The sequence below is a fragment of the Stegodyphus dumicola genome, chromosome 9, assembly GCF_044657685.1.
Source record: "Stegodyphus dumicola isolate Sdum_Otavi_A_Nest chromosome 9, ASM4465768v1".
In the NCBI taxonomy this organism is placed as follows: domain Eukaryota; kingdom Metazoa; phylum Arthropoda; class Arachnida; order Araneae; family Eresidae; genus Stegodyphus; species Stegodyphus dumicola.
The window spans coordinates 57,574,619-57,601,622 of NC_140776.1; the positions used below are offsets into that span (position 1 = coordinate 57,574,619).

Below are 27,004 nucleotides of genomic sequence, written 5' to 3' on the forward strand. Positions count from 1 at the left end.
ACGGGATGTATTTACTGGAGGGTTAACTCTATGTATAGTAGAAATGTATAGCAGACTTTCAACGTATAAAATTCTATCTATATATTTTCATTATAACCATTAAGTTTTATTTTTAATACAGGATGAACAAAAAGAGCTAGATATTTTGGAGTCGAACTATTATAGGGGTTCTAATTCAGAAGACAAACAACAAAAATCAGCGTTATATTTACAAAATTTCCACAGGACTAGTTTCGATGGTTTTACCGAACCACCATCCTCAGCTGCAAAACCACAAATGAACAAGAGTATAGAAGTATAGAAGTATGAAGAGTATAGAAGTCCTAATAGTATGAAGAGTATAGAAGTCCTAATAGTATGAAGAGTATAGAAGTCCTTGAGTATAGAAGTCCGAATTTTATTGATGGGAGAATAAACAACCCGAAAGTTAAATTTTTGCAAAATATGTGCAACTTTATAGCTAATTGATGGAAAGAAGGGAATGACAACAGAATTTTTATAATCTCCTAAAATAAGAGTGTGGCTTTTAGTGTGTTGAGATGAGAATTTTTTAACTGCTTGATTAATAATGTTGGGTGAAAAGCCCCTGTCAATAGCTATTGCTTTTAAATAATTTAGCTCTTCATCAAGGGCTAGTTTGGAGGAGCAAACTTGAAGAGCACGGAAAACATAGGAATAAAATGAAGCTAACTTTTGTTTAGTCGGATGACATGATTTAAAGTGTGGTGGAAGGCAAACCGATGAAGGTTTACGGTAAACTGTAGTACTGAAGTTGGATGTGTTACGTGTGACCAGAATGTCGAGAAACGGAAGAGAATTGCAAGTCTCAAGTTCAAAAGTGAACTGAATAGCAGGATCAATAGAATTCATTGTTGAAAGAACTTTATTTAAATCATCTTTATTACCTTCAAACAGGGTAAAAGTATCGTCTACGTAGCGGAACCATGCCGGGAAGTTTATAAAGTTTCAAACAATTTTGATTCATAATAATGCATGTAGATATCAGCCAGGATGGGACTGAGGGGGCTTCCCATGGCTAATCCCTCAGTTTGCTTGTAATATTTATTTTGGAAAACAAAATGTGTTTGTTTCAAACAGAGTTGAGTGAGAGAAATTAGCTCATCAATTTCGATGCAAGAGAAATGAAATTCGCGAAGTCTGGTTTCTAGACATCTTAATGCACCCTCCACCGGGACATTGGTGAATAATGATTTTACATCAAAAGAAACCATGAGTAAATTACTAGGAGAAATGTTTTAAACCTTTTCTACAAACTCTATTGAATTTTTTATGGTGTAAATGTTATTGTCTAAGAGAGTGGAAAATCTAGAAACCAAATATTTAGCTAATGGATACGAGGCAGTACCTAAATTTGATACAATAGGGCGGAAAGGAATACCACTTTTATGAATTTTCGGAAGAGCATATAATCTGGCACAATTCGCAACAGATGGAATAAGCGAATGTTTTAAGTTGCTTGAAATGATTTGCGAAGATTTGATCGCAGTTTTTATTTTTGACAAGTCGGAAGCTGAAGGATCTTTAGGGATCGGATTATATGGTCCTTCGTTTAAGAGTTTAGTGATACCATCGATGTAAGTGTTCTTATCCATGACGACTATCTGGCCACCTTTGTCGGCCTTTGAAATGATAATATCCGGGTTAGAATGAATTTCCCGCATTGTAGCTCTTTCTCTCGCAGTTAGATTTGGTTTCAAAGGTTTATTATTGAATTTCACATTATGAGCGATAAGATGCCTAATCATTTCTTTCTGTGAATCTGAAACTTTACTGAACTTGAAAGCTTTTTCGATAGGAGCCAAAATCTTTGGAATCGAGGGTTTACAGGTTTGTGAGAAGTTAAAATTATATTTTAGAATTCTCTCTTGTTCTTCTGAAAGACTAACATTAGAAATATTAACTATTGGCTTGATGTTTACAATGGGAAGATTTTTTGAACTACTTGAACTGGAAGACTGTAAAAGGAGTTTTTCGAATTTAACTGCAAGGATGTTTTTATGGTTAACTGCATTCTCCGTTCTAGACCAAGACTTTTGTTCAAGGGCAGTGAATTTTGGATATGATTTAGCGAGTTCCAGATGAAGCTTATAGAGTTCATGTTCAATTTTGGACAATTATTGACGTGTATCCCTTATGACGGACCGAAGTAAGCAAGCTTGCAATTTAACAGAATTCTTGAAACGCGACTCGAAGGTTTTTGATTAGATTTGATTTGAATAAAATTGGGGATCAGTTTTTTACATTTACATTTAAGTAAAAAGTCAAGATGATTCAGGAATTTTTGCCGTTTCAGGCGTAATTTAGTGAAACGATTAACGGATGAGGTCATGATAAACAATGCAGAAAATCAAACTAAATTAGCTAAGAATTAATAAAGCACACGCAAAACAGCAGAAAAATCCCTCACTGAAGTGAATAGAAAACAAAACGTTTGTAAGCAAAATGCATGAAATCATACAAGAAAAGCACAATATCCAAATATACAAAACATAAACATAACTTGAAAATTGCAAAAAAGTACTTACTGAAACTCATGCAATCACAAAATGGCGGCCACACCACGTGCAAAAAAAAAAAAAAAAAAAAAAAAAAAGACAAAAAACAATCCTGTGGAAATTTTGTAAATATAACGCTGATTTTTGTTGTTTGTCTTCTGAATTAGTATTTATTCGGTGTATTATTGTGTCTTAATTATTATAGGGCTTGTTAGAAATAATTATAATATAAAATTAACTGCAAAATATGTTAATTAGGTAAAATGTTTTTTATATTAAAAAATAATATAAAAGGTGCAGGTAGAAGATTTTTTTATTTATTTTCTATGCATTGCCGGACATTAAAATTGCTGTATCATGAAGAAAGTGCACAGTATATGCAAAAGTTATGGCACCTTAAAGCGGTATAAAATGGAAGATTAAAAAATGCTTTTGTTCAGAAACTGTGTTTTTTTTTTTTTTTTTGTGTGTGTGTGTGTGTGTTGTAGGTTATACTAAGCCTCGTGTAAGAGGATTGCTTTCATAATAGTATCCTTCAGAATTCGGTTTTTTTGGGGGGGGGCAGAATCGTAGTTTATTGGCACTGCTATATATCGTACCGCGTAATTACTGCTTGCCCGTACTTGTGCCCGATTTATGGCAAACCCTCCACAAACTAATGTGCTGGACCACTACGCTAATCAATTGAGAAATGAAATTTAAATTAATTTAGCATGTGGCCTTTTTACTCGAGAATCCCAGGGCCAGTACCCAGCGGACCCATGCCTTAAAACGGCCTTGATCTGTGCCATATCTTCAGAACCTCCTTTACACAGATTACTGCAAGATCTCATGATGTCTGTCCTAGTATACGTTTTCTCAGTGTACAGAGTGTTTAACCTGGACACTGCGTTCTCGACTATAAAATACTGATTTAACGTCAGCTAAATACGTTAGAACAAAGATGGCAGAAAACAGGTATAGGGAAACTTGCCAGTTAGGAAGATAGTCTCTGTCCATATTTGACACCCAAAATTTATACCACTCCATGTTTAGTGGTATAATAGTTGGTATTGCTGCCAGAAGAGGATGTTCCGGTAGTAATTTCTGCATGTCCTATGCCTCAAAGTTATCAGAAATTTTAACAGTTTCATACTTTGTTAACAATGTATTTGTGAAATAAATATGATTCCAATAACTGCTTTTCTAATGTTGTAATATTAATGGCTATTCATCATTTATTAAGAATTACGTCTATATATGACATGCAAGATATTATCGCAGTCTGTAAACAGCAATACCTCTTCAAGGTATTAAAAACTGAAACAAATCTCTTGCTCGACTTCGGTTATTTCTTTCATCCATTTGCATTGAATTATTGATGAGATCATCGTTCCAGATACTGATAAACTTTGAGCACGAAAAAAGTTTCATAGTTTCTACCTCTTGAATTCTTGAATCAAATTTTAACATTCATTACCACCCACATCAGTCTAGTTCTTAACGGATTATTTTAAGAACAAATAATTTTTAAGATTACTTTTTTGGGTTAAGTTAACTTCCTTATATACATATATATATATAAGTTCATAAGTGTGTGTCTTCGTGGTAGTTTTCACGGAAAATGATATATATATATATAAGTAATATAACAAAATCAAAATATTTTGGATTTAAAATTTCTCTACATTTTCCCAAGTATTCTTCATTAAAATATTGCCTTTCGAAATTTCAAAATAATATGTCATTTTCCACTGTGCAGACTTCATGAGAAATTTTTGTCTTTCGCAATACGTGCCTTCTGGGTGCAAGCGGGTAGTACGTTTGGTGACAATCGGATAATCTATGGTTCGAATCCCGTTGTATATAGAGCTTGTGTTTTTGTTCCCAAAATCCTAAACTGGTCTGCAAACAGCACTCAACTTTTATATAGTTAACGATAATTCGTTACCATCTAGATTCAGCTACTGTGTCTTCTTCTTCCTCAGTCACCATTCAGTGGGGAAGAATATAAAGGATTGACGATTTCCCCACAGTATATCTTCGTAGTATAAGAGGAGGAATCACATCTGTCTGGCAATCAAAAGGTTTGGAGTTCTAATCCCTTCATGGATATAGTTGCTTTTTAATGTTTCTTGTTGCAAATAATCATTTAATATCTCTACAACTTGAAGAAATTTATGGGTACATCAAAGCCTATGTATTTTAAAAGCGGATGGTTAGAAAGCTACCATACACTCCGGGCTACCACAAACGTGCCTCTTCTGGGTTTATAAACCGAGCATCAAAACATAATAATTGACATACGTTATCACTATATTACATAAACTATATTTTCTTTTAATAAATTCAATTAATGTGTGACATTAGTAACAAATTCTCTGTAATACTATACTGTTAATGAATGTTAAGTTTATTTACCGACAACAGACGTTTCCTTCGCAGGGCAAAGACTTCTATAAATAAACTTTCCACATGTTGTGTATCCATCTTTTACTTCTTGATCTCTTGAACTCTTTATAACTCTTATAATCTCTTGAAACCTTTAACAAAAGTATACTGTTTTATCTAAAACTTAAAGGGAAATTCATTTTATGAATATGTATTTAAAATTTCCTTTTAGTTTCTATTCCAAGTTAAATAAAATTTTATATTAGCCAAGATGAAAATATGAGAAGGACAAATTCTTAGTCTGCTTTCTCAAAAGTTAGAAAATATGAGTCCTTAAAAAATTTGAAAGAAGATTGAAAGCGACAAGTCGGCGCATGAGAAATTTGGCATACATCAAAAGCAAAGCTTTTAAAATCTGGAGTTTAATTTGTCATAAAAATTAATGGATGGGCGTAACTGGTTGTTTTTGGCCTCTTGCATGTGATTTCAGCCCATGCCATAGGTTGCTTATAATGTCGGATCAAGGCTACTAAATTCTATTTACATCGTCTTCATGTCCCCGGTCCACGGCTAGATGAGATAAAAATGATATTTCTACCGGCGACGGCGGCAATCTGTCGCAAGTCTTGTTTTCTTCACATTCACTTTGAACGTCACCGCTGTCCTTCGTGTTAGTTTTTCACGGAAAATGCCAACGCAAATGTTAACAATTAATTGCCACGATGCGGGACTGGAATTGGAAATCAGTATCAGCCAGACGCATAAGTTTGGCGCGCCCCCTTTCTTGTTGAATTTCTGTTTTAATGGGCCATGATGGGATGGAAAATCTTAGGTGGTCTTTGAAATTTGTCGACCTGCCGCCGACCTCACCAGAATGTTTCAAAGTTGTTAATGCATAAAATATATGGGGAGTGAAGTTATTAAACTTTGAAACGTATAAATACTTCAGGTTTTTGAAATATTGCTTCAGTTTGACTGCAAGCTGAACCTATTCATTATATTTACCCATGTATGTACAATCCCAAAAGAATCGTGTATTTTTCTGTCTTTTCATATTTATCTCCTCTTTCTCTCTCATTTATTCAGCCGTTTAATGTTCATCGAGTGGCATAATTATAATCCAGCTTAAATTACATGAATATCTAATCATCTATAAAATCATTTCTAACTCTTTTAAATACGGTAAGTTACTGCCATACTTGAATTGAATAACCGAATATTTAAACTGTTAGTTTTGCACACATTTTTATATTGCTCTTAGTGCGACGTTTCGCCAGAACACTGGACATAATTTGCATCTGTAATGCAGTCACACCTATCGTTACCTATTCGCTAAGTCTAGCCTCAAATTTTCTCTATAGTAAGCTCATAATATTATTTATCCTTGTAAACTTTATTTTTGTAAGGGTTTAGAAATATAAAACCCGAGTGTATATCTATGATGTTTTAATTTTAAATATTATTTATTCATCAATGTCTTCATATTATACTCATGTAAATAAATTAAGACTCTTGAAAACTTTGTACCAGCGAAAGATGTGCAGGATAATGTTATGAGATAAGCTATTGTATGAAAATTATGAGAAATTATACAGTTTACAAATATAATAACCTCGTATAGTGTAAACAGGTTATCATATACAGACTACAAAGTTTCAGTACTAAGTTCATGGGAAACTGAAAGTTAAAGAAAATAATATTCGTAGTTCTTACACTTCAATATACATTAATAAGTCTTTTGTAATGTTTGGGGGAGTAGTGTCTTTACTGATATTGAGCTCATGCGTTATAATTCAAAGAAACAATTGACAGTTTTCAGCAACTTTTTCGATGTTTTCATTCCTTCGAGACTGAGAAGTGAGAACGCATCTGAGTTTATCATTAGTATCTTCGCTTCCGCAACGAAATAGTCCGCGTAGAAGAAAAATATTCGATTGTGTTAATACTTGATTCTGCATATTTTACATAATATTCCAAATTGCCTCCGTTGATACATTACAAAAAACCTTTATCGCTAATCTTTTCTCAGTTTTCGAAACCATAATGGCAGATGTTCACCTAATCAATGTTTATGATTAACCTTATAGAAAATTCTATCTATAACCATATGATATCTTAACAGCAGCAAGTTTAGATGTCATTATAATAAATACTGTCAATTATCGTTTGGCAGATTTTCAGGAATTTGTTAAAAAGGTAGTCCTAAAACCTTTTGGACGCACTGGTTTACAATGAATACATGTAGATTAATCTTAGTAAACATTTCTTTTACCCTTTGACATACAATAACATACAATGACGAGATACAATGATAAGATGTATCTTTTACAAAGGTTTAATACTGTTGTTCAGTTTTAATTTTAAACAACTGAATATAAATTAAAAATTTTAAAGTATCAAGCTTTTATTTGATTTTTTCAATACATGACGACGTACTGCAGATTATAGGTAGCTCTCATTGTACACCGATGTTAGGTTCTTACAGCAGCATCTTAAATCGAAGTGGCAAAAAATGAATCTATTGTGTAAAAGAAAACGGAGTATATGTTTCACTCATCCAGAACTGTATTACTTTTATCTAATTACATCGTTTTGCATTTTTAAGACTTACATCGTTTTTAATTTTTAATACTTAAGTTAACATAAAATGTTTATTTTTATGCTGAATCAACATAAACAATAACTTACTATCTTTCAACCTATATTCGTAATGCAAATTATATAGCGCTGCTCTGTAAGTATTACTCACCAGTAGAATTATAGGCGACTTTATAGGCTCCGAGTCTTGTTTTCGGTGGAGATGATTCTCTTCCTGTAATAAAAAGCAATAGACCTGTAATAGAGTTAGGCAAGTTTCGTTGAACAACTCCGATGCATGACCAGTTGCAACTTTTTCGGGGTGATTTTTATCCACGAACTCTACAGCTTTCTCCCACATTCCCAAGATCTCCTTTATAACTCTTCAAGGCAGCACAACTTCAATTAACAAATATGAAACTTACTTCAGACTAACTATAGAATTTATCAGAGCTTTATCAGAACTTACTTCAGACTAACTATTAACTTCAATAGATAAATAAACTTTAACAGACTTACGTACTGTGAACTTTTATGAATAGTGAACTATTTATGAATTATAAACCATTTATCAACTGTGAACTATTATTGCATTTCAACAAATCATCAAAATCCTATTTTATTTATTATGTATGTAACCAAAATTTTGTATCTAAATCTTTATTTGTATTTTACATTATGCATTCTATATTCTATGTGAGTACCATCAAAATTTCTGTTAATATTTATATGAATTCTGTCAATGTGTGTCAAAATTATGTATACATCAAAATCAAAATTTTTATTGTAATATAAATTTTTAAGTAAACGTGGTCCCACTGAGTGAGCAATAAAGCTGAAAATCTTCATGGCGACACAGCTGCTCACCCAGTGGTCTCCTGTAATAAAAAGCAAACTAAAACAATCCTCCCCCATAAAAAAAGAGCAAGAGTAAAGGAAAAAAGTGCTCATCCTATAATGAAACCTCTTGGGGAAAAGACACGTGGGTTATAAGAAGACGCGATGAAACATCCCACTTTTATTACCGTTAACTCTTTTAAATTTTTATCACAAATAATTATCTTTGAAGTTATCAAAACATTAAATAACACAAAACCAGATTATAGCATTATGCAATAATTCATTATACTTCCTTATTAAGGAAAATATCACGTTTCCAATTTCTTTTATTTAGTTCATCTATTCAGGATTGCAGAGATAATTCGTCATTTAACCTCCTCAGAACAAAGTCATTTCATTTAGGAGGAGGAGTTACAATTAAGGAGTCACATAAAGTAGTTTTAAGTCAAATTTACTGTACAAAAATTCAACTCTCTTGTTGTCTTCCACTGCAAGAATGTCTGTCTTCCACTGCAAGAATTTTAAAAGTGTATAGCATTAATAATCAACAGATGGATGAAGAAGTCCTGTGAAAATTTGAAAATACAACGCTGATTTTAGTTGTTTGACTTCTGAATTAGTGTTTGTTCGGCGTGATATTGTGTCTTAACTTTTAAATTGTTGATAACTCTACAAATATTGCATGCAGATTTACTAAAAGCGTAACAACCTTAGATGGAATATAAGAACAACATAATTCAATCATTTTTAAAGCAAAAAACGCACAACTCACAAACATATAAGAGTAAAGAAACTTAAATCACTGAGCTGAGTAACAGAGTGGATATATATATATATATATACACGTTTGGTGCGGCCGATTGCAACCAAAATACGAGGTGCACATCTACATGTTATAGCAGTCCTATATACAAAAAGACAACATTCTGAGCCTGCTTGTTTTTGAGTTATGTGAGATAGGTACGTACGTACAGACGCCACGAAAAATTATCTTCAGAATTCATTTTAAATCAGTTTTATAATTTTTTTGGGAGAAAAGAGTCTTTTATTCTGTCTTTACGTACAGATGTCACGCAAAAACATCGTTAAATTGCATTCGATAGCGGCCAAAATGGATATTTTCGTTGAAATATGATGCGTGAAACTTTTCGCGATTACAATACTTCCCTTCATACAAGGAAGTCAAAAGGATAAAACAATTTCTCCTGCAGTTACACTTGTAAATGTTTCTAAACTGCCTTTTAAACTCGTCATTCTCTTCAAAATGAAATTTTCAAGCGTAAATGTAACATATAAATGCTAAAATATAAATAATTACGAGTAAAACAGAAATAACGGTAATAGCAATATACAATAAACAATAGCCTATAAATAATGAATAATAGTCTACAAATATTGAACTTATAAAATATTTAGTGAAATAGCCGTACGTTCGTGCTTATGTTTGATAATTTTATGTAGCATCATGAGATGCACTGAAGAGCCAAAATATTATGACCACCTACTCAATAACGCTTTGGGCGACACTCGGACTGCAAAACAGCTGAAAACCACCTTGTCATGGATGCCATAGTTTTTGGTAGATGACTGAAAACAGGTTGTACCAAATGTTTTAAGTAGCGGTCACACAAAATAGCGATATTCCGACACGGCGGTGCTTGATCTCTGAGCCGCCGTTCCATGACATCTCAAATGTACTCTATCAGGTAAAGATCCGACGAGTTAGGTGGTCAGGATATTAATTATGCTCTTGCAACCATTTACACACAATTTAAGCTTTGTGACATGGAGCACTGTCCTGCTGGAAGATTCTATTTGCAGTTGTGAGCATAATACCGCCACCACAAACCTGTGTAAGACCTGCTGTACAGGAGGGAAAAATTATTCGCCTGGAAAAGGCCTCGAAGACACGACCATCGACGTAATAAATAAGAAATAGCAATTCATCCGACTAGGCAACTATCTTCCACTTATCTATGGTCCAGTCTCGATGTTCCGGGGCTCATTGTAAGCGTAGTTGACAATGGCACTTAGTCAGCAGGGGCACACGAGTGGACGTCTGCTGCACTGTCCTATATCCAACAGTATTCGCTGAACTGTGTGTTCCAAAACACTTGCACTTTGACCTGCATTATAATGGGCTAGCTGTCAGACGATTTTGCTATACCACGCGGGACAGTCTTCGACCTCCTTTTTCTTTGATAACGCTTCGACGTCAAACACTTCGGAATCTAATGCTGGTTTTACATCATTTATCAACTTTGCATAAAAACTAACAATGGCAGATCGAGATTAGTCTACTAGTCGTGCAGTTTCGTAGATACACGATCTGAGTCTTTGGCTCATTACAATCTGCCCTCTATCAAATTCGCTTAAATCAGCAGCCTTTCCCATGACTCGCAAAAGCAAGTCCAAGAATGATTCCTTGCTTTCTACAGCAGCAGTTAAATCTTATTTCAATTTAATCACGTGCTCTTGACGTTATCCAGACGAGTTCATGGAACAATATGTGGATGATCATAAATTTTTGGCTCGTCAGTGTATAACATAACGAAACAATATCTCCAAGGCTCATGATGGCATTATTCACACTAGCCCTGATAGCTTACGATTTCCTACTGGTGGTCTCGGGTTTAGCATTCTGCAAATAAAATGATAAGCAAGTGTCGATGAATTTGTAGACTGGTCAAATACCCACAATATTGTAATATCCTGCTAAAGAAGTCAGGTCTTGTAATTGATCGAAAATATCCTTTCAAACATAATCCATGTGTTCAGTTTAATGAAAAATGCTTTAAATATGTGCAGCAAATAAAAAAAATTAGGCCTTTTTATTGATAATAAATTCTCGTTTGTACCATTTATCAAGTACATAAAGTTATTGTCAAACTCAATGCAGTACAGTTCTTCCTTTAAATGGCGGTGCAGGCGAATCTTCTTAGGCTTTGGTACCTTACGATTGTAGGACAAATTATCTTATATGATGAAGCTGCATGCGGTGAAAACCTCAATCATCATCTAAAATTGATCATAAAGTTAAACTACTGCGTATCGACAGGGACTATTACACAATTTCAAGGTCATCCCTTCAAGTTCTAGCTGGAATACCGCCATTAGAGTTGAGAGGCCTTTCTAGGAAATATTTGAAGGCTAAAATAAAACTGGACCTTGTGGGGCGCAGAATATAATGTGAACACTTCGAGCACCACAGACTTACATTCGAATACTATCCAGCGCATTTAAGTCTTTATATAGTAATCCACATGGACAATCCTTCTATAATTTCAGCTCTAAAAGCTCTAAAAGTTGTATGCTTTTCAGCCATCTGTATATCAGATGGCTGAAAAGCATACAACAGTAGAGGGAATTGTTTCTTCTATGTTAATAACTCTTTCAAATTTACCTGAAATAGTATACTGGATAATCACAACACAGTATTTTAAGCAGAGCTCCTGGCCCTTGAAGCAAATTTCAAAAAGCAAAAAAAATTCAAGGCCATGTAAACATTTGCAGCGACTCGGCTTTAAGTCTAGAAGCAAATGCAGGTGCGCACAGAAGACATTGGATCAATGCCAATGTCTCATTTACTATTATGCTTTTGCTCGTATCAGTACAAGGTAACAGCAAAACCCAATGCTTTAAACTAGGCAGCACGGACTGAAAACAGTTTCATACTTGAAATTACTATATTATGATAAGCGATTCCATCTTTCGAAGAAAGTAGCTTTATTTTCATTCCAGAAGATAGACTAATGTGTCAAAAATTTACACAACTATATATCATTCTGTATGTAATATTCTATATTCTATATATTTTATGTAACTTAATATATTTTGTTCTATTACACTATTCATTACCTACTGTTATTCAGAATTGTAAACATTTTATATGCATAAACTGGTGGTGTATTTAATTATGGCAAAGCACACTAGGGCTATCTGCCTAAGGGGAGGGATGCCTTTCGTGGAGGACTTTCTAAGGGAAACTGGCTCGTATACACGTTACACATGGGGAAAACCACGAAAACGCCCATGCAGCCAGCCCGTTCGCGGGATTCGAACCTCGGACCGAACTACCAGTGTTCAGCGACCGCTCGGCCGCTGGTGGGCCCTATATGCATAAACTATCATAATAAATATTCATGCCTAAATAATTCAGCTTTGTTACCTTTATATATAAAATTTATATGTATGCATATTTGTACACTTCGAATGCTCAGGAAATGTTCTCTTAGTGCTTTAACGTAACTAGTGCAGAATATAGAATACATCTGCTGAGTTGATAACCATCCTTGTACGGTTAACTCCTGGGCAAGGAAGGACCTATTCTGGTGACGTTTTGTTCTGCTTATACTTTGTTCAAAGGATTGGAGAACATATATAGTATGTGATATTTATAAATAAATGGTATCTTGATATCCACTAATATATTCTCTGAAAATATCGCATTATTTATACTAATATAACTTTGTAATATTCATCGTTATGAATCTGTTACAGATAAGATTATAGATAGTTTTCACTCAAATATATACAGAAATAACCTTAGGCGTGTTCCACTCTTTACCTATACATCTTTTCTTCTTTATTCTGCTAGGTAATCATAGTCGCATGAGTACGCTAAATGATGAAACAAATTTCGAACGTTTTTTAAGATTGTAATTATTTTGTAAAACATTATATCACTTTTAATTCCGTTCTTTTTAGCATTTAAAAATTATAAGAAGGCAAATCTAAATTGAACAGATCTTTAATTAAATTTGGAAACTAATGGATATCATCTTAATTCAATCCAAGCTCAGAAATATCATTACAATTTTACCGACGAATGCACATGATAATTTTGCGAATACATTTAAATGCTGCATCAAATTTCTATGTTAAATTTTACGAAACATTTACATCTCGATGCATCTAATCTGTTCGTATATTGCAATAACTAGCCATTCCTCTTTTTCTCCAAATACATATTGTTACTCCCATGTGCAGCAAATAATGTTATCAAATATTAGATTTATCTAGTTAAGAGAAAGAAAAGCAAATCAGAATTTTTAATATAAAATTAAATTCCATTGTTATCATAAGTTCCAATTTAGAATTTAGAATTCTATAATAGTAAAAGACATTATTTAAATCTATGTTTAAAATGTTTCTTTTTTTCATAGGTGAATCGATCTCCAAGCTTGGGTGGTACAACATCTATGGACATTCATTTAAAGAAAGGTCTATTAAACAATATATTAGACATGGTACTGCTGTCTCCGAAGCAAATCAATTTCATTAAAGATGAGGAGCACCTGAAAGCTGTTCGAAGGCTCACCAACCCCAGCCTCACAAGGTAAATCAATTCTTTCTTAAGCCAATTTCTATGGCATTATCAATTAATAACAGATATTTTTATATGTTACTAATCGAACTTTAACTTGAATTGCAAATTAAAAAATTTAACAACTGTTACTTACGTATTATAAGCATTTTTTAAGCTAACAGATACCTATTTCTAATATTTTTGAATTACAAATTGTGATAGCGTCTTCAGAATACGCATTTCGAAAATATTTGATTTATTACTCATTTAATTACTTTGCATATTTGAAATATACGATCTTTTGTCTCAAGGGTTATAATTTTTCGAATATAGTAGAGCTTATAAGGACTATTTTCCAAAGGATACTTTTTCAAAGGACCTAGAGAAGCTTTCGTAAAAGACTTTTCTAAGCAACTCTATGAGGCTTATAGGAAAAACTAGTTAATAATTAGTAAAATCTAGTTAATAAATTAAATCAAAGTCGTTCTGATCCTATTTGACTGACCAGCGAGCTATCGCTTCGACTGAAATATTATGACAAATGACTGAGGATGCTGTAAATAAATTTTTTATTGAATCATTAAATGAACAGAAAACACAACTTGTGTGTAGAAATAAAGTCCCCCATTTTCAGATATTTAAAATAAGAAAGTTGAGGTTTCAGATTAAAGGTAATTTAATCAAAAATTACTCAGATTGGCCTATTCAAGCTAGCTGAATATTGTAATGGCGCGTTTTTAACGCCGCCTAATAGCAAAAATGTCTGAAGTCGGGATATTCACTGGCTGAAGCTAGGCGACAGAACGTAACTTGCAGCCGACACTACCGAAAGCCTCTAATGCATACATAACTCTATAACATTCCATATTCTCGACTTTAATACTGTAACCATCTAATTTGCATCCTAGTTAGGACAACGGAAAGGAGAAATTATAGTAAATATTTTAAATTATAATAACTGATTAATTAACCTAAAATGATCTACATTCATCCTCACCAAAATTTAAAATAATCGAAAACAAAGATCTAAATGAGCTTGGATGAGATTTCAAAATCTAAAACCTAAATGCTTTACCCAACTTTTACGAAGTCTCATTTAATTTAATATTATTTCTAAATTTAGATTCCTTCGAAGCACATATTTTCGCAAGACTTTCTTTGACTCACATCTTCTAGATTCCTGAAAGGAAAAATTTAGATTTTCGAGATGGCACTGCAACAGTGTCATTGGTGAGCAGTGGAAGAGCATCGAATGCAGTTCACTTTCCGTATGTCGGGTCTATAAAGGGTTAGATCGACACTTTTACGCCTAAACATGACGTGTAGGGACACTGATGGTTAAAAGCAAGAAAACCGGTACTGTTCACGTAACGTTTGTAAGTGCTACATCGCTTCACACTTTTGCAACAGACACTCCGGATGATCCTCGAACTGTGGTTTACATTCAGCTGCTCGTATTGTACACGAAGTATATGCTGATGTATCCAGATTCAAGCAACAGCAATCTGATAAATGCCTACGTATGACTTCTGGCTGAGCTTTCCGGTCTAGCATTTGATGCAGTCTCATCTTGCGCGGTTTCTGAGCTAAACACCTTCCGCTCTTTGGTCACAAATGGTGGTCATGTCTTTATGTTCAATTTAGACTAAAAATGAAAGGTTATTTTAAACCTTCTTCAGCTATCTGTCCAGTAGAATTGGCAGGATTTTAACTACAACTCCAGTTACAATAGTAACTCTACATTTTATGAGAGTTTTGTTCTATTCTACGTGATAACATTTTAGAATCAATTAGCACAGAAAAAAATTTAATATGTAAAGAAATACTTAAGACAGTATAGAGTATTTATAAAGACAGCACTTTTAAATGGACATATTTTAAAAATTCTAGTTCTGAAAGAATTATAAAATTTCGAAATCATATATTTATGATTTGGACACATACCTCGAAATGAGGTGTCATACAAATTTTCATTATACCTACTATATTATTAAACACTAACAATTCAGCTGCCAAATGGTCTTAACTGGGTGCATTTTTAAAAAAGTTATTTAAAATTTTTACAATTATCAAATTGTGCTCATTAGTTTATTTATTCCAGTTATTGCTTGTGTGGAACTAATTTTAAATTACTTTATTTATATGAAAAAGGGTGGATTTCCGATTATCAAATGACTTTTTACTTTTAATATGGCAACCGCAGAAAAAAATTCAAATAAATTGAAAATAAAATTTTCTGAAATCACCTTATGACACAGTAGGGATTAAGTTTGTGAATACACTATATCGATTAAATGGTTAGTGAAAGAATGATGTGGATGTAAGCCAGATGGAAGCGTCTCTAAATGGGAGCATGTTCATAAAATTACTTAAACATTTTTCGTCTCACCTTTTAAATTTAAGATTTATTAGCAGAACAGAAACTGCAAGAAGAATTATGCAGAATTTTAAATGCGACTAAATACGGTTGGTAAACGCTTACGTCGCTATTTTACAACATTGTGATGTTTGATGTGATTTATATTTTGACAGGCACTTAACAGCCAGGGAAAGAATACTCTCAGAATACCATGAAAGACAAGAAAACCAAATGATGGGAAATTTTCGTAAAATCTATCCTGTTGAGAATAATATATATGATGATGTGCTACGTGCTGCTTTTTCTTTTGAAAATCAGAATAAAAACGAAAGCTTAAGGGATTCAAAAACAGAGAAACCTGTAAAAATGTAAATATATTCAAAATAAATTAAATAACTTTAAAAATGAAATTTACCTTTATTCATTTGTAAATAATTTGATTATTGCATACATAAAGGAGTCTACCTCCATTGGTTTTTTAACAGTAGTTTGTCATAGTAAAGTTTAAACTGAAAATGTATTTAAAACAAAATTGGGTGCATTTGCAAGCATTGAATACTATCTAAAACGGTTTTTCATGATTTATATCTCTCCTGAATGGAACTTAATACATGCTATTTTCGTGTTTACTCAGAACATTTCTATAGATTTCTTTCAAAACCTACTTTATAAATATTTCTTACTTATTCTGCACCTTTCTTTCCAAAAATCCCCCAAAACGGTTCTTTTAGAAGCAATCTTTCTATCTAATATTTGATACTGCTAATTGCGCCTAACGTAAAATATTAATAAAATCATTAATGCTTACTGCGAAACATAAATATGGTTATTAAACAATAAGCGTACGTGAGAGTTGGAGACTCATTAGGTTTTTTATTTATTTATTTATATATTTTTTGAAACAGGAGAGGTGAAAAATGTGCAGTGCCCTCTTCGGGACTCGAACCATTGACCTCTCGAATACGCGTCAAGTATGCTTCCAATTAAACCAGAAAGGTATGCAGAAAGGCATGCCTTCCTGGCTTGCCTGTGTGAGTGATCTGGAATTAAAGGTTGCTTCTACTTTTGGGTAGAACTGCTTTTAATGTCTCTCTAAACTGTATTTTCTTCATTTTTTCCAGAACAACTAATACTGTCTAGTTTCTTGTGCTCTCCATATTCATTTCAGACACCAAACATTCGACTTATAATAATACTGCACTTATACAACAGGATTTCAGTAGTAACCTGAATTTTAATTGCCATGTGAAACTTTAATATCGAATGCTACCCCTTTACACTGATATGCATTGTATTATTACAGATTACAAGGTGAAAGAAAGTTTTTATGATCAGAGTTGCTGCAAGCAGTGTATTATTTTAACTGAATCCAATTTTATATTCATCATGAAAACAAAATCACTTTTTTCAAATGTTAAGAAAATAAATAGAAATATCTTTGTCATGCTTTATGAAGTAGTTAAAAGATTATGTTGTAAGGATTTCATTTATTCTAACCAATTATTTTCAGTTTGACTTTCCTGTTCCTTCTGATTTCAGTTCCCTACCGGAGTGTAAACTTTGTATGAAGTAGATGCAAATTCTCAACGTGTTTCAGAAGCAGTACTTAAGCTGAGTTTCAAGAGTTCAAAAGAGTAGTAGTAGTAGCGGACTTAGTTCCGATGTTTATGCTGCGAGTTTAAAATTAACTCTCTAATTCGATATTCGATACCTGTTTAGTTTTACTGATATTTAACTGTTCGGCTTTGGTGTCTGCAGTCGATTTAGCGTTAGTTTAAGCTAAGGAGCCAGTCATTAGAATTTTTAATTTACTAATGATTTGTTACATTCTTATTTTCTGTTACGTAGCCACAAGTGGTGGTGATTTGTGAGCAGGAAGTTCGTTCATCTATTTTAATTTTAGTTTAAATATAAAGGTTATTTAAAACTTTCTGCTGCAGTATTTATTCTTAAAGACATAGCAAGAATTCGCTACTTAGTCTTCAGCATAGAGTTCAGGGTACCAAAGAATACCCATAGATTCTAATATGTTATCAGGTTCAATGTTCCGCCTTACTTTCTTTGGGAACATGCAAAGACCTGACTCGGAACAGGGAGCTTACTAAAGCTGTGTCCAATAAATGTGGGAAGTAGACAAGATACACAGGAAGGGTATACGAAACCCTTTATTTTTCACTCTTTACAATAATTTCCGTACTTCGGAATACAGAGACCAACTACTTGTGGTCTGAACGTAAGAATATAAAAATATTAACTAAACTCTAACTTAAATTTGGAATAACAAACAAGGGCCTACGTGGAAGATTGGCCGTATATTAACAGGAAGCCGTATGTAGTACAGAGAACTGTTAACACTACAATACGTTTAAAATTATTAAGAGGATTAAACCTCTGGCCTTGAAAGCAACCAGCAACCGAGTAAAAACTGCTAAGGCAAGCGGCCTGCTTCAACTAACTCCTTCCTCTCTCTTTCTTGGCAAAAAGCCACAACTTAAGTACTTGGCGTTCGCCAGATAAATTTGCATAAATAAGTTAAAGCTTTTAATTCTGGCCGGAAGTAGAAAATAAGAAGTGATAGTAAAGATTTAAAATAAAAATAAACGTTAGTAAAACTTAAGATCCTTACAATGTTACGAAAGTATTCTTAAAATATTTCATATATATTATCTATAATTGCTGATATCATTTTTATTTATTAATTATTTATTACACAGCTCTTTGAACTTTAGTAATATCTGTGAAATATAGTTTGTCCCATTAAGTTTAAGATATTCCATTAAGTTATGTTAGCAATAATAAAATCCGTTCCCGCATATTTTGTTATTTTCCAGAATGACCCTTGGTCATGGAAGGAAACCCCTTTCCCTTATTGAAACTTCCGTAAAACGTTTCAGGAATATTTTTTTAATATGGAAATAAAACAGTTAAACATAATGAACATAGTTGTAGCAAAGAGACGCAAATCTGAAAAAAAAAAAAAAAAAAAAAAAAAAAAGCGCAATATTTTTTACTAATTGTATAGACATTTATGTTTAGTTTACCTAAGCACATTATGAAATATATAGTTTAAAAATAGAAAACTCTTAAAGTATATTTTTTCCAAAGGAAGATGCAAAGCCTTTGAGAAAATCTTTGTTAAAAAAAATAAACCTTATTATATATAATTAGTTTCAAAATTCGAAGAAGTATATACATTTGGAGAGATTCACGTGGAAAAAGATTAGTAAAATATTGATATGTAGATGTTATTTGAGACATTTCAAAATCTTTCATTGGCTACATTTATTTAATTAAGTACAAAAATTAACTGTTTTTTCAACTAAATATTAAATGGGTATTGCAGATTTATTTCGAAACATTAGCAAACAAATGATTTACTTTGTACTTGGCATTAGAATGAAAGCGGGCCAATGAATATATGTTACATATTTAAACCAATCCTAGTTCTCGTTAAAGAAATTTAAGCAGAATAATAAATAGAGGTACTCAGTAATTTAGCTTTTCGCCGCTAGCTGGTGTAACGATCGCAAAACAGCAAGAACAGAGATCTTTCGCTTCTATAGATGCTGCGCTCCCAAGTTCATCCAATCCCGAAAGCAGTCCCACCGCCACTGCGGCCACAATAGCTCTGCCTGTCCGCACGTCGATGATGCTACTGGTTTCTATCCTCCTTTTGGCGTGCTGCCGGCACTCCGCTGCCACCTGTCCTGAATGTGGAGTGAGCGATCGGCAACAGGCGGCACGTCTCAAGCTCGAGGCCATCAAACAACAGATTCTCTCCAAACTTCATCTGCAGGATAAGCCGAACATCACATCGACCCTTCCCCGGGAGGTAGCATTGGAGGTATTGCGAACGAAGGGAAGTCTGCCGGGAGAGCACGAGGGAACACATCCGGGTGGAGAAGGCGCCGGCGGTAGAGATGATTACTACGCCCGCACTTCCGAGATCATCGCTTTTGCTGAACCCGGTGAGTAAAAAAACTTTTCGAAGAAGCCGTATTAAGTGTTTGCTTCTTCCGTGTAAGATTTTACTTTGTTAAGTAGAGATTTGCAAATATATAATTACAAAATGCTCTTGTGTGTGCAATCTAGTTACATCATCTCTTTTCAAGAGAGTTTTGGAGGAGTATTACTAACTACAGAAAAGACTGAATTGAAATTTACACGTAGCTGGGACTTGCTCTTTTTTATTAGAGATTTTATAGTTTTATATTAACCATTTTACATGATTGAGTTCTTCAAACTTAAAATATTGAATCTTCTCTGTCATTTGCATCATCATCCCTTGATTATGCCAAATCTTCGAATGACTGTTTTCTGCTATTTTCAGTTAAATACGTTTTTTCAGTGTTATGTTTTCCATGTTTTAAGTTAAAAGAACGAAATGCATACAAACAACACTTTGTAATGTAATAATTTAGCTTCTTTCAAAATGATATCAAAGAATATCTTTTATCACGCTCTTCTCGAAATAATGATTTCGCGATGTGGGCGTGGCTCCAGCGATATGTTCAGAGAAGAATTGAAAACAAAGTTGAACACTTCACCCTGGTCATATTTAACTTCTAAGCATTTATTAAAATTTCCATAGGATAATATTTTAACTTCTTAACTGGAAATATTAAATAGATGTTAAAAAACTATAAACTGAGAAGATTATATATGCTAGAAGAAATACTTTGCACAGAACTTAAAATTCATAAAAGAAACATTTATTAACTTTTCTTCTTAACATAGCTTTAAAAACCTTTCATGTAAAAGAAATTTATATGCATTAGGAAAAATTTAATCAAGCAATTTTTAACATGAAAGCATTTAACTTTTAAAAATATTTTCTCTATTTTTTTTTTCATCTGTAAAACGTGTCTTTGAATGGATGTTTTGAAAAGACAGTTTCAATTGAATATAATTTTAACTATTGAATTTTAATACTAAGAAAAATCAAAGATATAAATGTAGATAAAAGTTTTCCGCCCAAATGATAGCATTGAAAAGTTGTAAATCTAAATTAAATTTAATAGTTATGCATCAAAAGCTTTTATAGTTAAGCAAAATTTAAGAATTAATCATGTATTTAATATGGTGAAAAGAACTTTAAACAAGAAGCTATGAGAAATTCTGATTCGTTAGCAAAAATTGTTTTTACAATTTTACTTGGTTGAATAAATTTTTAATGAGTTTAGATATGCAATATCTAAACTCATTAAATAATAAACTCATTAATAAACTGTCTTCATTTATTTTAAGAATATGTCTAAGTCAAAGACAACTATTTAGCTTCAGACATAAACTAATCTCTTTTATATTTATGTATATGCAAGATAAGACTTCCGTATTTTACTTTGCTTTGAATTCGAAAGCAGAATCGAAGGATTATCAGATTCGCCAGTCTTATCGTACATGACTTGTATCCTGCAGTTATTTGCTCTATAACGAATCGATGTGTAGAATTTTATATCCATTTCTTGATTTTGATATGCAAGCTATTTAAATGATTTCTGAATTTTGAAGAAACTATATTGAAAATGTATTCTTTCGATAAATTCTAAACAGAATAAAAATTAATTTAAAGAATTTCATTATCTCCTCTTCTCAATAATATTGTTTGCTTTTTTAAATTATTTCTTTTATAAATGTTTGCAAGTCCTATGCATTGAAACTTGCAATTTGATACAAAGTAATATTTCGAAAGGAATACTTACTCACTTTTGCCATGTTAAGTGCCTTACTTTCGCTCACGTTTACAGGATATTAATACATACAATTTTTGCATGTTTATATAGGTAAGGATCACGTGATGATGATAGATTTTGTAGGCAATTTTCAGAACTTCTGCCTCCCAACGGTAATTATAAATTTTCGGAAAATCATTTGTTACGAGTGCGGAAAACAATTAAGCTCTCAAACCGAGCACTGGAAGCAAATATTGATGAATCGTTTAATATGATTTCGATTTTATGACTAAATTTTTATTTTTAACATTAAATAAAAATTAATAATTGACTTCCCGTTAGAAGACGCTCACGCAACGAAGGATTTTATCCATTATCATGCAGTGTTTGCTAAATAATAGTGTATTGTTCTTCTATTTCGAAGGTCTCGACTTCAAAATAGAAGGAATTGGTCTGAAGGAGCTATATGTTTAGAGAGTCCGTTGACGGAGGTTCGATTATATTTAATAAAGATAAATTAAAAAGATCCGAAAGAATGCCAGTTAAGAATTTTAAGAGAATATTAATCCAAAATTACAGAAAAAGAAATTAGTCTCCAAGATGTTATTTAAAAATATATCCAGTAAATTAAATATAGTAGATAATAATGCTCGAATTTATAATATAATACAATTATATAATAATAAAGAGAAAAAGTGACAATATATCTGATATGGTGCACGATAGTTGGTCAAATAACTGAACTGTATGTTTTCTTTGCTCTGTTTTCTCTAAAAGAAATTTGCTTTTAATTTATCTGCACAACACTTCTGGAACCCCGTCTTATATCTTTCAAAATCTATTTTTATTTTCTTAACTTTAGAATCACTGAAGAAGTTTATTTCATTCAAATGTGAATCGGAGCAAAATGCCTAAACGAAATTAATAGTCCTTCTGGGCAAATTGCCCCTTTGGACTATTAATATTAATTAAATTCAGTTAGGTTTTAATTGATAAAGATGATTCTATTAATATTATTACGAAAACTACTGTTGACTACTGTTTTCTTTCCGATTTGGAGAATAACTTCCAGAAAGCACTGTTGAGCAAAATAAGAAAGGCGAATTTTAGAACTTAAAAAAAAATATATATTTCTGTAATCGTGCAGAGGAAATAAATGATTTTCCTGTGAAAAACACTTTAAAAGCTGATTTATGAAAATTATTATTTCGAATAAAAACGACTTTTAAGGTATCTCAACACGTCGTTGAGTCCAGTGTCGTGTATTTTCGTGCATCGGAAATTCGATACTAGTTTTAGAATATGCATTTGGACATTATTTTTAGGATTACATTTTGATATTATTTTTAGGATGTGCTGCTTTTCTGAGATATTTTTCACTCATTCTTTTTAATATGAATGCAGATTTTTCTCTCTATATGTAAGATAAAAATTAGATAAAAAATATAAAAAAATTGCTAACTTCAATTTAGCTTTAGTCCTTTTAATACATCATTTCAATTTGCCTGTGTCTTCTTCCAGGAATCTAAATTGCGTTACTTGAAAAGTAATCCGCATTATGTCATCTGCAAAGCCCCGGCTGTTGTGCAGTTACCGTTCAGAATTTAAACAAAGGATGCAAATCTATAAATACGCTTTGCTGGAAAACTCGTTCTCTTTTTTCCCTGCTTTCCTCTCGCTACGCTATGATATGGCGTTCCATAACTCTGTTCTCTATGTCGTCGATGGTCTGAAAAAATGTGATATGCTACGGAAAATTGTAACGTGCTTATCGCACCGTAGTGATGTATAAATGAGAATATGTGTGCTCAAAATTAGTCATCAAAAATAAAATCATATCTTGTTATCTATGCCAATGCCTGAAAGTTCCTTCTGCTGCGCTTTCTATTTATATGCGAACACATCTATATCCATCTCTGCTATGACTAAATATAAACAAATACGAAAAATATAAAAACATATGAGAGTCAGTTTAACTAACCTTGATTTATCAATAGTCTTCTTAATACCTTTTTTAATTTGGCTACGTCCCCTTCCTGGAATCTAAACTGCCTCACCTGAGAACTAATCCACAGTATGTCATCTGCAGTGCGGCGGTTTTTGTCCAATCGCCGTTCAAAATTTAAAGAAAAGGTTCAATGTTATAAATACGCTTTGCGAAATGCGCATTTTCCTTTTTTTCCTGTCGTCCCCTCCCTGGGTAAATGCACATTACTCATTGTCTCTGCTTGAGCCATTGTCTAATAATGTGATCTGTTTGGTAAAAGCATAGAGGGTGCTTATCGCACCCAAAATGATGTATGGACACGTTTATGCTTATCAAGAATGTGAACAAATAAATTAAGAGTTTTTGGTCACGTTTGTTCCCATTATATAATCTTGTGTATCTACGTTATCTTCAAATCCTAAATTCAACTACACCGAATTATCACATATACATTAATTACCCTTACTACCTCAGTTCAGAGGTTTGCATTCCGAGTACGCCTGGCTGCATGGGCATTTTCGTGGTTTCATGGTGTTATCATGTTCCTTTCGCTGTGTCTTGAGAACGAAAATGATTAAAATTGCTATTTATTTGTTAAATTAAAAGTATTGTAATTTAATTTTATTTCAGAATATAAAAAATTTCAGATTTAAGTACTTCTATAAAGTTCTCACATATCTGACAATCTTAAAACAAAAGTTTTCATCAACATATCAGAGTCATCTAAAACAAAAAATATTTATTTCATGTCTATGTTTTTAAAAAGTAATTTTAATTTATATAATTAGTTTAATTTTTTCAAATTGTCATCGAATGAATTTTTAATCGTCATTTAGTATCACATATCCTGAAGTAAGACACGTTGTAAAACGATTTTCAGTTCTCTATATTAGATAAAACAATGAGCCTTACAGTGGAACCTTGGATCACAAATGCCGCACTTCATAAATAATTCTCCGGTTCACGACGAATTTATCTAAACAAAAAAATCTCAAATGGTGTCTCGAGTTATGAATGCTCAAGTCGGAAACACATGATTTCCAAAGGTATTTTAAGGCAATCTATGTCATATAACGTTTTGGAAACATCCTTTTCCATTGCTTAACTCTCATTAACAAAGCTTTGCAGCAAATGACTTGCAGGATCATGAGTTTTGCCTAATGGAATTTATGGCCAGACTAGATTGCAGGCAGCTTTGAGCACTTTGACACTTTTAGGACATTCTGTTATTTATAATATTGTGTTTCTAGGTAAAACCATAAGCTAGGAAGTTAATAACAGGAAAGAAATAGTGTTTCAGAAGCAGGGGAGAAAAAAGCGGTTTTAGAAGCAATATCGTCAAAAGAAAAGGAAGAAAGAAAAATGAGCCCTGAAAAGTTTTCGCACCTTGATAAAAGCAGTTTGCATTTTCAATGATAATGCCATGTCTTACTTCAGGCATATTTTAAAAGGCAGACAGTATCATACTAACAAATCATATTAGACCAATTTTGTATATATAATGAAGGATTAGTGAGTCTCGAGTAGAGCACAGTGGCGCTTACAGACAAAAGAAAAGATAAAAGAAAATGCCTTCTAAGGATAGTTACTTGAAATTTTTATTGAAGAGAATTTCGCGTCCGAACAATTACATCTTCCTCATCATAGTTCACTTACGCCGTCCGCTCTGCATCGTACATTTACAATTAAATTTATAGTAAAATTATGTTTTCGTCTATTTTCGTTGTTTAATGCTGTGTTTTCATTTTTTAAATATTTAGTGGTTTCTATTGATTTTGAATTATGAATATTTGTACAAAGTACTGTTCTAAAGCTTTGAATTAGCAAACATCTATGGTCCAGAAACGAATTAATCTGTTTACATTAACGCCTATGGGCAAAATAACTTCGTTTTACGAATATTGCGGTTGAGGAATTGCTTAACGAATCAAATTCATGAACCGAAATTTTGCTGTACTTTAAAATTTCTTTATTTCTTAAGCACAATGATATTTTGTGAAATCATATTTATTCTAGGAGCTGGATAAATTAATCTAAAGTTAGTTCTCTATATCAATTTTAGGTTTCCCCAATACTATCATTGATTTTACTTCAGAAAAAATTCTGTTAATAAGTCTTCCGTTGTTAAGAAATTTTTCTGTTACAGTCTGCCTGCTTGATGGTGTGTAGTGATTAATATGTGAATGTTTCTAAGAATTCGAAACTAAAGCTCCGTTATAATTAATTTTAATTAATGAACTACAGGATCCGTTCTGATTAATTCTCATGTGCAAAAAATCTAAATAAATCTATGATTTAAAAAGTTAAAAAATTTAATATCGTGTAGTCGTTTAAAATTTTCGTTTATTTTTTGATACATTGATAAGTAGTTAGATACTATCATCTGTATGAGAAACTCGAGGTAAATTGCTGATGCTTGGTACATAATATCCCACAGTTCTTTAATATAATGTTTAAAACCGTTTTACTAATTTTAGCCCAAACGGCATTACCCCGAATGGGTTATTAGTCTCAAAACCGGATTTCGCGGTGTGTCACTTTAAATGTGAAAATGATTATAAAAATTCATTCATTAAATTGTGAAAAAACGGCGGTACAAAGGGTATAAAATTTTGAATAACGTCGTCCTCCACCCTAACATGTGCACCTGGAAGCCAGAATTTTGAATTTCGAATTTTGTACTTCCTATTCTATAAAATTTAATGAATTTTTAACAAACTCAAAGCTCTGAAAGTGACTGGTGGCAACAATGTATTGATTAAAATGGTGTTTTTAAAAATTTTCTGATTTTGCCTTCAGCTGAACTATGTAAGTGCGCAGAATAGGATATTTAATTAATAAATTTAACACGCAAAACGTTAATAATGAAAAGATACACCCCTCTAAAAAGTTTGTAAGCCATCTTACTAAGGAAACTATACATTGACATGATAAACTGAGAAAAGTCTGAAAAATAGAAAAATGTACGGCATAGCATTCCAAACATATGTCACTTAAAACTTTTGTAATTTTGCTATTGAATTGTATACGGAGTAAGTGCGAAGAAAACTATGCTTAATGAAAAGCTAAAAATACAAAAGAGGGGGGTTAGCAGGAGCGAATGCAACTACAGACTGGTAGACTGCGAGCTCAGAGAAAACGTAGAAAAACCTGAACAAACAAACACATTTGGGCGAGCATTAAAATCACACCCTTTCAGATTTATCTTTTTTTATTTTTTTAATTAAATATTTTAAGAAAATCTACTTCCACTTAAAAAGCATTAAAAAAAACTCTGAAGAATTTTTTGATTAGTAGATATTTAAAAAATCAAATGAACTCGTAAGATGACAAGTTAAAACACCGTACGTTTTAATGCGTAAAATGTTTCCGATG

The 27,004-nt window shown here is 32.5% G+C and overlaps 2 protein-coding genes across 5 annotated transcripts in view; both read left to right on the forward strand.

The window, feature by feature from the left end:
* The window catches only part of LOC118190974 (tubulin polyglutamylase TTLL6-like), a 93,959-nt gene extending 77,587 nt beyond the window's left edge, over positions 1–16,372 (forward strand). For all 4 annotated transcript variants that reach the window (XM_085824523.1, XM_085824525.1, XM_085824524.1 and 1 more), the window contains 2 exons: positions 13,469–13,641; positions 16,144–16,372. In XM_085824523.1, the coding sequence (XP_085680649.1) occupies positions 13,469–13,641; positions 16,144–16,342 (372 nt within the window). In that variant the 3' untranslated portion in view covers positions 16,343–16,372. The remainder of the gene's footprint in view (positions 1–13,468; positions 13,642–16,143) is intronic.
* A 2,952-nt stretch (positions 16,373–19,324) lies between these two features.
* LOC118188004 (inhibin beta B chain-like) overlaps positions 19,325–27,004 on the forward strand; it is a 107,976-nt gene continuing 100,296 nt past the window's right edge. The window contains exon 1 of the mRNA XM_085823481.1: positions 19,325–19,938. Within this exon, the coding sequence (XP_085679607.1) occupies positions 19,617–19,938 (322 nt within the window). The 5' untranslated portion in view covers positions 19,325–19,616. The remainder of the gene's footprint in view (positions 19,939–27,004) is intronic.